Here is a 12,968-nt window from a genome sequence, read left to right on the forward strand (position 1 = left end):
AGGTGGTCATTTTCCTTTTACTACCAGCGTTCCCCTCTGGTAAAATAAGCATCTGTTTTTACAAGTAATGTAATAAGTATTTTAAGTAAGTAAGTAAATTATTGTTTATAATTCTAAAGTCTACTTTTGCTAAAGCTCTTAGCTGTTTACGTGTGTTGTTTAAATATTATAATTTTTTTTGTTATTATTTCTCATTTTTTATATTTAAATAGAAGTTACTAAATGAGAAACAAGTGTTTTTCGTTACAAAACAAGACTCGATAGTCTAACAATGGCATAGGCGTCGGTTCTGGAGAAAAAAATGTTTCAATTGGAAAATCGAATCGTGGCGTTAGAATCAAAAGTCAAATTGTATCGTGGATTTGGAGAATCGTGACACCCCTAGTCTGAACCCACTGGAACCCATTTAAAGCAGTGGTTCTCAACTGGTCCTTTGTCCTTAGTCGTTACTTTACGGCCCCCTAAATATTTTCTAATAAGAGAATAGGAAGGTCGAGTGTAGCAGATGACGATCTGATTAGATTTGTATCGCTCTAGTGTGATGACTGAACTACAGCGTTATAGGCCTTTTACACACTTTATAACCGGTATTTGTCATTTACCCATATTTCGATTTTTGAAGTGGCCATCTACGCCAGCGGTCCACTCGAAATGGACCCGGGTTTTTGTTTTTGTTTTTGTTTTTTTGACTGTGCAATCACTTAGGTCGCTCAAAATGATTGAAAAGACTGCTGTAATGTTATCTGCCGTGTTCCGAGGACGTTTTTTTTGTTATGGGGGATATTCCCCTCAATCCACTGTTTCAGTCAGAAATCTGTATATCTCAGGGCTGTTTCAACGGCCGACTGCCGCGGAGGAATGTGCGCAGCGGAATATGTGGAATAAGTATGACGACAAAGGTGGAGGTGTTCTTCAGAGCTAAATATGCGGTGGTGTTGTATATCAGGTAATACAAGGCTTTTAAATGACAGCTTTGCCTTTTCTCAACCCAAGGCCTCATTCAAATATCGGTTCCCATCATTTATAACCGTTCATAGCAAAATGTACTATAACTATAATATATATATAATTCTCGAAAGAGGAGATTGAGCGTATTTTAACATTCAACAAATGATCTGGAAGTTTTCCTCCAACGGGGGTTTATTACGTTACAGAGCCGCCGACGGTCACCGCAGGTTGTTCTCTGCCGCGCCGCTGTGAAACTGCCGCGGCAAATTATTCGCGAGCATTTATTTAATTTTTTTTGAAGAGGGGTGTCGTGCTGCGATGGGCAGTCCAAATAATCCTCGATGGGGGGGGGGGGGGGGGGGGGTGGACAAAAAAAAAAGGTATTTCATGGTATTTATTATCAGTTACTCTTCACTGAAATGGGAGTGGGTTTTACCATCTATTGTTTGAAGCAACAACATTTTTGTGTGTTGTTGAATTTGTTTATTGTCACTGGAATTTCCCTTTGAAAAAGTCTTTGAGGTCATGACAGTAGCTATGCATTCCAGAATATGCCCTTCGGTGTTCGTGAAGGCTTTTAAAAATTACAAATGTTTCCATTGACAGTTGCTCCAGTTGTTGTTTCGCCTCTGTTGACAGGGTTATGTTTGACTTTATATTTTGCCACGTATCGACTGATGCGTCTTAAACGAAGGTTTGTTCTCAATTTCACTTTGTAAATTCTTTTTACCAAAATTAAAATGGTGGAGCGGACGGATGGGTCCTGGAAAGCGGCGTGCACTGTGTTCATTTTTTGCGTCCACCCCGAGAGTGTGATGAAGATTTCTTTCCGACTTTGGCTCGGCTACGTTTCAAAGCGGAGGTCTCTTCTTTACCCGACAACAACTTCTAACGCAGTCATGTCACTTTTGTTTTTTTGTTTGTTTTTTTTACAAAATCTAGATTTATATTGGCCTCGATCAAAATCAAGGACTGGATCTCTCAAACGGAAATGAATGACTCATCAGGTTCCTATCATTGTAAAATGACGACGACACCACCTGCGCTATTTATTTGTGAATTGTAATCAGGATGTGCATGAGCGCTCACCTGCGGAAAAGAGCTTCAGTAGAACTTTAGGAAGTATTACAAGCTCTGTTGTGTCAGGAATCACAATCGCTGGATAACACAGGTAGTTTAACTTTCAATACTTCAAGTACATTTCAGAGTGACTGCTGGAAAACTGCTTTTGCTCAAGTAGAACTGGTTCCTTCATTTTTACGCGGTGTTTGTATACCCGAGTAAAAAAGGTCCGAGTGCTTCATCCACCGCTGGAAACGCACAAATTAAATCCATAGAAGAAGAAATCCAGGATGTACCGCGGTTACAAAAAGTCCAAAGTACGAAGTCACTACGACGTGGCGCAAAATGTACAGAGAAATGAAGGGGTTCGGGGGGAGGATGCGTGAGGACGAAGGGCAAAGGCGGGCCGAGGAAAAACAGGAAAGTGAAGTTCGGGAAGCGGACGGAGAGCGAGAGAATTGGGCGGTTAACAAGGCGGAGAGAGGACATTTTACACAAAGACGCGCACACACACACACACACACACACACTGAGTCGAGGAACAAGTGTTGAACAAGTCTGAACCATTGTGGTCCTGATGGGAATTAGTGGTTCGTCATGCGTGAGAGAGAGAGAGAGAGAGATGCGCGCGCTTTGGGGAATTGTAGCTCCAGCACCACTCAGAGCCAGGCTGTTATGTAAACGGCTCCAGTGTCAATTAGCCATATTGGATTCCCTCCGCCCCCATAAGGAAGGAGGTGGGGAGGGAGGCAGAGGAGAGGGGTGACTTTCACGCACGTGGCACGCCACGCGGGGGGTGTAGGCCCAAGCTGTCGTCGTGCCGACGCACAATATTGAATGTGCACGTGCGATCAGTGGCTACTATGTAATGTGTGTGTGTGTGTGTATGAATCAGGGGGGCGGCTGTGTCCATATGGTTCCCTTGGCATTCATGTCTGTTGCAGTAAATAGGGGATTAAAAAGGATCCAGTAGAGAGAGGGAGAGGGAGAGCAGAGAAGCGAGCCATAGCGTGCATCTGGGTGCTTTCACCGCCCGGGCCGCGCTGCCACGGAGGAGCTTCCTCGTCCCTGGGACAGTGCAGGTGCCCGTCGCTGGGATGCTTCTCAACGTGCGTCGAAAGGGGAGAGAGATGAAGTTGTTCACGTCCACTGTCGTTATTTCTGAGCGGAGTCATGATGATGACTCTCCTCTACCAGGCATCAGTATTACAACATCCATGAACTAGTCTTTGAGTGGTGTGTGTGTGTGTGTGTGTGTGTGTGTGTGTGTGTGTGTGTGTGTGTGTGTGTGTGTGTGTGTGTGTGTGTGTGTGTGTGTGTGTGTGTGTGTGTGTGTGTGTGTGTGTGTAAACACTGCGTCTAAAGGACAATTTGATGGGAATTATTTGAAGAACTCTCAACACACACACACACACACACACACACACACACACACACACGTCGGATGTTAAGAAAGACAAGGAGGAGTCGGCGGGGGGGCGTCCGGAGCGGCTTAGTTTACCTGGGGTTACATAACGGCGGTGTCGGTACTATACTGTACAGCGCCTTCATCACCTGGACACCGCAGGCGCCGCGTGGGTGGATGTACACCTGAGGAGATTCTGCCTTGGGTGGGCGTGGAGCTACCACGTTTCGCTTTTCACGCTTTGCTTCAGCGACCCGCTTCGCCCTCGTCTTCGCCGTGGACGGCCCAAAGTATCCCTTCTTCTGACCGACTGACTTGTTTGAGTTTCGGGGTCCCCGGAGGCCATGGGGACATCTGTCGCCATCCTCATTCGTGAATGTTCCGCAGCTAGCGACGCAACGGCGGACCCCGCCACCCAGCCATGGAGACGGTGCATAGAGGAGCACGCACGGCCGTTTGTTGGGGAACGCCAGATGAATAAAAACATGGGATTTTTTTTCTTTTTCATCCAAAACAAATCTCACGGTTTACTTCTGAGGCTTTAATTCTGAGGCGTAAGCTCCAACGCACATTTCTGACTGCTCAGCTTCCTCAGGTGACGCTTCACTTCAGTGTTTTCTTCTTGTGCCGGTGGGAAGGAGGAAAGGATCCTGGCGTGCCGCCGCTTTGGGGTTTCGGGTGCGGGTGCCGTGGAGTGGACCCCGGCACGTCGGGCTTTGAAAGAAGCTGTTCCAACTTGGCTGCGCTTCCACGCCCGCCCACACACACACACACACACGGACACACCCACGCACACACAGACGCACACACACACACAGCAGGGCGATGCTGCAACATAAACTCACATACTGTACTTAAGCCTGGGGATGACGCTGAAGGGCTGAAGGGCTGACTTTGTGTGTTATTGCGTTTTCCTCCAATCATCGACTAATGGCATGGAATTTTCAGAAGTCGCAACAAGTTGTGTATGTGTGTGTGTGTGTGTGTGTGTGTGTGTGTGTGTGTGTGTGTGTGTGTGTGTGTGTGTGTGTGTGTGTGTGTGTGTGTGTGTGGTAAACAAAGAAAAGACTTTGCAATTTCATTGAGGTGAGGTATGCACAGCTAATCCCCCTCAGCCCACGGGTATGACATCACAATGACGATGCCACACACATGAAAGCAAAGGCTCATAAACACAAACATGTCCAATACACGGACGGACGGATGGACGGATGGATGGACGGATGGATGGATGGACAGATGGAAGGATGGACGGATGGATGGATGGATGGACGGATGGACGGATGGATGGATGGATGGATGGATACTTTATTCGTCCCTAGAGGGAAAGTGTATGTCGCCGTGTCAGCAATAGCTTACATGAAAATAAATAGGCTAAATAATAATGCAACTATGGAATAAAGAATATTTGGAAAGAAAATTGAGACATATGGGAAAAATGTGGAAATATACAATTAAAAAAACAACAAAATATAACTGAAAAAGTAACAGAAATTTAAAAAAAAAAAAAATGAAGTGACCCAAAAGAATGAACTGGAAAAATGTGGTTATATACAATAACTAATGAAATAACGCAGTGAACCACAAAGATGACCCTAGAGATTGGGGGAGGGGTATGGAAACACATAAAAACACAAGCACACACACATTCCCAGAGGCATATGCACATGCATCCCAGTGATACAGGAACAACACACACACAAATGCACACAAGTCAGCATATTTCCAGTCATTTCCTACACTCACTCATGTGCAAGTTAAGACACACGCACACAAACACACACATTCTCGTACTGGCATCAAAGTGAGGTCCGTCTAAATACACCTGGTAAGTGAGGACCCATGTTTCTGGTGCACTTCTAACCAAAGAAATGGTCAATTCGGGGACCGGTCCTCACAAGTACAGTAAAACAAACACACACGCACACACACCACTGCACATGAATGATGAACTCCCTCGGTTCTTATTCGGGAACGGCCATAAATTATCTATTTTCCTCCAGTTGCACAAACTCTGCATCCAGAGAGTGTTGGACCCCGCCTTGAATTATTAAAAAAGCCAAAGTGGAAAAGTGGGGAAAATAACGGGCGGGTTTAATGGAGGGGCTTCCCAGGTGAGTGAACAGGTGTCGAACGGTTTGTTATGAGTGTGTGTTGTGAGAGTGTGTATACCCTGATCACGTGTGACCTGTGTTGACGTCTCCACTTATCTACAGATATTACCTAACCCTCACTTTGTCTGTACATACTGTATATATAAATTATATAATATTTAACGTATTTGTCATTAGGTTTATTGCACATGACCGTTTTTTTTTTTCGCATGTTCAGGTTCCGTTATGTGGTTCACGGCTTTATTTCATTAGTTGTTGAGTACGACCACATTTTTCCCCAGTTTATTTTTGTTCGGGTCATTTATATTAAAATTTTTTGTTTATTATTTTTTGTGGGTTTTCTGTTTTTTTTTGGTTAATATTTTCGTTCGTTGTATCTGTCTGTGTCTGTCTGTCTGTCGGTCTATCTATATATTTACAGTGTCTGTCTGTCTATTGATCTATCTATCTATATATCTATCTGTAAGTCTGTGTCTGTCGGTCTATACTGTATATATATCTGTCTGTCTGTCTGTCTGTCTGTCGATCTCTCTATCTATCTATCTATCTATCTATCTATCTATCTATCTATCTATCTATCTATCTGTCTGTCTGTCTGTCTGTCTGTCTGTCTATATATCCAACTGTCTGTCTGTCGGTCTATCTATCTGTCTGTCTGTCTGTCTGTCCGTCTGAGATAAGCCTTTATCATGGTTGTTATTGTCTCCAATCCATCAATGAAATCCACAGGTTCTTCCATCTGAACTGGCGTCACTTCTTTAACTTTGCCCGTCATGGGAAACGTTGGAGTGACGTCACGTTGTGTAGATCGCTCCTCTCCGCGAGATCCCACGGCGTGTCTGCGTGGGAGGGGGGGGGGGGGGAGAGAGAGAGACGGAGAGAGAGAGACGGAGAGAGAGAGAGAGAGAGAGAGAGGGAGGAGAATGGCCATGTCCACTTGACATTGCTCTGGTGTGGAAGGAGAGAAAGAGAGGGAGGGAGGGTGGAGGAGGGTGGAGTGCTTATAAAGGGGGCAGGACTTTTTTTCTCTCCGGTCCTATTAAGAGGAAACTTTGGTGTTTTGTTCTCCAAGTTCAGCTCACAGCTCTGCGCTCCTCTACCCTCTCTCTCTCTCTGCTCCGTTCTTTCTTTCTTCCTTTTCTTTCTTTCTTTATTTCTTTCATTTCCTCCTCCTCCTCCTCCTCAGATGTGTGTTTTACTTCTTGTCGCCGGCACTTTGAGAAACAACCGGAGGATGGGGCGCTCTCTTCTCTCTAAACTTTCCTCCGCGGGGTTGTGAGTCTGGATGTCCGCGTTGGAATGAGCCATGGTGCCGCGCGTCCTGTGCGCTCTGCTGCTGCTCTGCGTCCCGGACCTGGCTCCTGGAGCCGGGGCCTCCCAGACCCCGCGGACCTCCCGGTCCTCCCCGACGTCGCCGCTCTTCCCTCCACCTGCGAACGGCTCGGACCCCGCCACACCTGCCCGCCGGGCGGCGGAGGGGCCGGTGCTGGCCGTGGACCGGATCTACCACGGAGGCGGGAGGGTGGGCTACCTGCTGTACCTGGACGGGAGACGGTTCCAGCTGGACCTGGAGCGGGACGAGTCGGTGCTCGCCGCGATCGCCGGGTCGGCGGCGCCCGCGTCGCCTCTCGCCGCCCCTCGCCGGGAGTGCGCGTACCGCGGCACGGTGGACTCGAACCCGGAGTCCCTGGCCGCGTTCGACCTGTGCGGCGGCGGGCTCGAGGGCTTCTTCGCCGTGGGACGCGCGCGCTACACCGTCACGCCGCTCGTCCGGGCGGCGACGCGGCGCGGGAGCGGGGGCGAGAACGACGGCGGCGGCGGCGCCGCGCGCACGCTGCGGGACCGGGACGCGGAGCGCGCGCTGCACCGGTTCTCGCGGGAAAGCTTCAGGTTCGAGGCGGCGGCGCCGGCGCGCGACAGCTGCGGCACGCGGGAGAAGACGAGGCGCGCGAGGAGCGGGGGAGCGCGGAGGCGGGGCCGCCGCGGGCCCGAGGACGGAGACGCGGGGCGCGGCGGGAGGCGGCGGAGCCGGTGGAGTCGGCTGGCCGCGGCCGCGCCGGTGGCGGGGACCGCCGCGCGGCGCAGGAGGTCCGTCTCCCGCGCGCGGCACGTGGAGCTGCTCCTGGTGGCGGATGAGTCCATGTCCAAGAAGTACGGCGCGGACCTGCAGCACTACCTGCTCACCGTGGCCTCCATCGCTTCCCGGCTGTACGGCCACGCCAGCATCGAGAACCCCGTGCGGCTCTCCGTGGTACGGGTGGCCACGGTCACGGACGCCGAGAAAGGGCTGGAGGTGTCGCGGAACGCGGCGGCCACGCTCAAGAGCTTCTGCAAGTGGCAGAACCAGCAGAACCAGCTGGATGACCAGCACCGGCACCACCACGACGCCGCCATCCTCTTCACCAGGCAGGTAAACAAACAAACAGGCACACGCACACGCACACGCACACACACACGCACCAATAAACAGACAGAATATTGCCTTTTTCTCTGTCCAAAAGTTTTATTTTTATTTGAGAGGGAGAGAGAGAGAGAGAGAGAGAGAGAAATAAAAGAAGAGCAATAGAAACAAACCCTGACGTCACTGTTGTGCACTGGCCCCTGTACCGGTGCAGAACAGTGACGTCACGGTTTGTTTTCATTTTGACAGTGCGCGTCGCGCGCAGCCGCTTTTTGCACGTGTTTACCATCCATTCACCTCCGCACCAGTTCCCAGATTTGAGATATTTTATTTGTCACACGCAATCATGGACGTTTGGTGCAGTGAAATTAAAAAAGAGACAAACTCCAAAGGCTGTGCAACACAAAGTTAAGATAATAAAATAATATTATAAAAAAAAAAAATATATATATATATATATATAACGTGATTTAATCATATATATTAATTAATAATAGTTTTTCAATCTTGCTATTTGTGCCACGAAAAGTGTCCTTTCTTTTATTCTACCCACTCTCCGGGGGAGACAGGGCGTGTGCCCGCCCGGTGCACCGCATTTGCATTCTTCCCAGGATTAGGAGGATGTAGCTGGAGTCGGCTGCCTGGTGCATTTCAGGATCTCCCCCAACACCCTTAAAATTCAGCTTGGTTTGGCCACCCTCCCTCCTTCATTCTCTCTCTCTCTCTGGCTCTCTCACTGTCTCTCTCTCTCTCATCACTCCAGTCTGCACATTTTCTATGGTCGGTCTGCCGGGGCAGGGAGCTGTCAGAAAAACAAACACGTCCTCCTCCTCGTGTAGAGCCCTGCGTTTTACCCGGACCACACTCAAAGTCTGCCTGTTACGCCGAACCCCTCCTCCGCACCCAGCCCCGCCGCCCGCATCCGCCCGTCCTCCCTTACAACCCATTCTCTCGACTTTCTGGTGCACCGCCTCCCGGGCGGGGAGTTCCGCTTGAGGTTTTTCGGACGTTGCGCCCCGAGCCGCGCAGTCTTGTTGTGGCCTGGAGAGGGATGCCGGCGCGCAAGGGGTATTGCCCCGAATATGCCTGGCGGCGGGCCTCAGGTTGGCACCGTCGGCGGCCTTGGCACCGTAGTGCATACCTGAGGTCAGTGTGTTGGCCAGACGGGGACGGTTCGCAGTTCCCCGTTGCCAAACAGATCGCGGCTCCGCTTTGGTGATCCCGGGTCCTCCACACCTGTAGGGGCAAGTGGGCCCGGGCCAGGAGACGGGTGGTTGGGTTTGGGTTTTGGTACAGTCGACGGTTGGTGAGATACCTCCACCTGCCGCGGCACGGCACTGCCCCGAGCGTGACTTGGAGGCTGTAAAGCCACGGATCAGCAGTGTGTGCAGGTGATCCTGATATCGAATTCACACGGTCGATAAAGATCTGCCTTACAAAAACACCCGTGCTCGTCCCCAAAATGTTGCCAAAGTGTCAAAGTCGTGTTATTCATCAACCAAAATATATTGATGTTTGGTTTTGTCTATGTTGCCCGAGCCCCGGCGTGGAGTACGTTATGGTATGTCGTGTCACGTCGCGTCATGTTATCGCACGTTGACGGACGTCACAAGCCTTGGAGACGTGTCGCTGATTTTACATTTCTTTGCCGGGCGGCCTAAGGTCAACGAGGTCGCGGCGCACGGTCCGACGCCTTTGTGACCTTGCTGAAACAGGGAAAGTTTAAGTTGGAAAAGCAGCCCCCCCCCCCCCCCCCCCAGCTTTGACCTCTGAACTCTCGGGCCATTAAAGGCCATTATCAGGAGCGTGTGTTTGGGCTAAGCACTTGTGTAAACCGCCATTACTCTACTGTTATCTGTCGCCACATCAGTTGATGGGTGGGATTAAGGGTTGGTTTATATCTCGTAAACAAAGGATCAATGCAACGTCACATTGCTCCCTCCTGAGACCAGCTATTGGTGGTAAAAACCCAAAATGAGCAGCCATGAATTGTTGGCGGGGGCCGAGGTTTTGAGCGCGTGGCGTTACGTTTGCCGCTCCCTTCAAAGGGCTCCAATCAGTGTCGTGGGCATGAAGCGAATGCAAGCGCGCTGAAACTTCCCCGCGCCCAAAGTCAACTCACCTCCCCAACGCGTCTCGCGGTTGGTCGTAAATTCCAGCGGCGGTCGTTGCAGACCGGCTGAGGTAGAGCCCAAGCTCATTCGGCGCTTTCGCGAAGTCAGACGAGCCCATTGTTAACGGGGCCGAGGGGGGGGGGGGCGTTGGCCGGAGACTGAGGGAGCTCATCCCTTTGAGGCCAGGTCCAATTACCCCGGGCACACCCCCCCCCCAGCCCCCCCCAGACCCAGAGTGAGATGACCCGTGTGCCAGTGTCACCCGGTTCCACACATACCAGCACTTAACTGAACAGAACTGAACAACAGACACATTGAAGGAGTCCCGCTATGGTCTAATTGTGTGTGTGTGTGTGTGTGTGTGTGTGTGTGTGTGTGTGTGTGTGTGTGTGCGTGCGCGTGCCCGCGCGCACTTGAAGATTAGATGTTACATCATGGCTGCCGTGCTCACTCACTGTGCGCGGGGGAAAGCGGACAAAGCTCCACTGTAATCAGAAGAGTTCATTATTGAAGAGGGGAGGAGCGAGCGAAGGGGAGGGGAGCCGCGGTCGCACTGGGGGCATTTCTGGATGTGCCGACGCCGAGGGTCGAGCGCTCACGCCGCGTTTCTGTTTTCCCTTATCCCCCCGGTGCGGCGATGGCGGCAGCGGCGGTATAATATTTGAGCAGACACCGATGGCAGGTACTTGTGATGGCTGGGAAACAGCAGCTTTTGGGGGGGTGGGGGGGGCGACCTCGTCCGCTGTCTGCCCGCCAGCTCGGGTTTGGGTTTACTCTCTAATGATTCGAACGCAATTTCGAGAGGCGACGCCGCAGCTCGCGTAGGTCAGGTCATCGCTGTCGCCGACGCCTCCGTTGTCGACGGTGTTGTATTATTTAGTGTTGTGGTAGTTAGTGGCGACAAGCAGAGGGCAGGAGTCGAGGCCCAGGTGCGCGGACGGCCGCCCTGTGTCCGTAGAACAGGGGTCAGCCACTCCAGGCGCTTCAGGCTGCGTGATACCAAATTGTATTTGCTTTTGTCTCCGTATAAAGACGTTTGGCGGACACAGATTAGGCCTAATCTGAGACGAAATCACGCTTTTTAATCTGGACTAACTGAAACGCTGTTTCTCACTCGTGGTGTAAAACAGTCTCAGATTTGCCCGAATCCGGGGTTTAAAAAATTGTGATTTCCGGAAGGAAGATCAGAGGTAATCCAGGTCCAGATCTCAAATTAAACCTGACCAGAGGCAGGTTCATCGTTTGGACTAACGGGCGCGGCCTCCGGGTGGAGCAGGTTGATCTGGACTAAGATCAGCACCAAGACCAGACAGAAGGAGCTGACTAGTCCTCCATCACCTTAGTCCAGGACTTCCTGGTCCGTAACCAATTCATCTGAAATGAAGCGGCATTTTTTAAAACTGCTTTCGTTTCAATCGGATTATCTTAGTCCTGATTTCCAGTCAACCCTGTCCGCGAAAAACGCCCCGAGGTGATTCAGCTGAAGACAGGGCGGCGCTTACGGCGAGGCCTTCTGTCGAAAAACACATTTACAGACGATGGTATTTAATCCTCCCTGGAGTATTGCTGTTTCATGGAGGAGGTGTGTTTGATTTATTTGGAATTTATTTAGAACTCACCTCAATAACAAATGAAGGCTCTTTTGTTATTCGGACCGAATTTCTACGACCAAAACGAAGCTCTTGAGAGGTGACGCGGGCTCTTCGAGAAGGGAGCGCGGAGGTCGCCCGTCCCTACGCTCACATTCAAGCGTCGCAGAAACAAAACATAATTTTCTCGTGGCGAAAGCTTTTCAGATTTTCAATTTCCTTATTTTCCTCGCAAATAGCGCGGATCGCGACAGTTGTTGTTTTTTTTAATCTTTTTTTCTCAAAACAGGATTATCAAACCAAATGCCTTCGGGTGTCGGGAGGGGTCAAGGTGCACGGGGCGTAGGTCTTCTTCAACTCGGGCAAAACATGTTTTTGTGCCACCGACCCTCTACGCACGGCGAGCGGAGGAGGCATGCGGACACGTGCATATTTTCCTGTGATGGATGAGCTGCTGGCGCCCTCCACCCTCTCCCGGCGACCTTCCTTTCCTTCCCTCCTTCCTCCCTCTTCTCTCTCTCAATGCCAGTGTGCGTGCGGATGCCAGAGCTGCCAGTCATTACATATTATGGCGTCGGGGCTTCGTGCCCGATTGCAATTGTTTGAGCTGGGCGCAATCAATTTCGTGAAAACCCTGGGATCCCACGAGCGTATGTTGCCGAGCGAATTTACGGGGGAATCCTGAGGCGGTGGCAGAAATGTCGCGATCAGTACAATTGTGACCGTTTTTCAATCAGTCAGTCAGCTGAGGAAAACCAAGTGTCTTTCCAAAAATCTCGGAGAAATGTACACTATTACACTATTACAGGCTAATACTGTGATGGTGGCAGAAAATGAACACAATTGAATCTTTAATGACAATTAAACGTCAACTAAAAGGTTGCGACGGTGACGGACCTAACGTGTACACGCATGCACACATGTACGCACGAGGGCGCCTCTCTGTTTGTATTTGTGACGGTATGTATATTTGCACGCAGGTTCGACTCCATGTACTGTATATATGCATAGTGTGTACGTCTGTGTGTGTGTGTGTGTGTGTGTGTGTGTGTGTGTGTGTAGCGTGCATTTCTCAGCCCGCGCGCCCCTCGCGGCTGCCTCCTCTATTTGTTTTGACTGTTCCTGATATTTCACACATGCTCCGTTTCGTCCGCTGGCGTGTTGACGACTTGCGGAAAGATCTTGGATCCGAACCATCGACCCCGCCCCGCCCCGCCCCGCCTCTCTCCCCCACCGCCCCCCCAGACTGTCAACATACATGCCCGGCCAGAGGACCCAGTCCAGGCTGCGGCGCTCCAGTCGGCCCCTTTCACAATGCGATGCGTGACTGGCTGC

The 12,968-nt window shown here is 50.7% G+C and overlaps 1 protein-coding gene across 1 annotated transcript in view; it reads left to right on the forward strand.

The window, feature by feature from the left end:
- The first annotated feature begins 6,614 nt into the window (after positions 1 to 6,614).
- adamts5 (ADAM metallopeptidase with thrombospondin type 1 motif, 5 (aggrecanase-2)) overlaps positions 6,615 to 12,968 on the forward strand; it is a 19,832-nt gene continuing 13,478 nt past the window's right edge. The window contains exon 1 of the mRNA XM_080022061.1: positions 6,615 to 7,939. Within this exon, the coding sequence (XP_079878187.1) occupies positions 6,836 to 7,939 (1,104 nt within the window). The 5' untranslated portion in view covers positions 6,615 to 6,835. The remainder of the gene's footprint in view (positions 7,940 to 12,968) is intronic.

This window comes from Zeus faber, assembly GCF_960531495.2.
Source record: "Zeus faber genome assembly, chromosome: 2".
In the NCBI taxonomy this organism is placed as follows: Eukaryota; Metazoa; Chordata; class Actinopteri; order Zeiformes; family Zeidae; genus Zeus; species Zeus faber.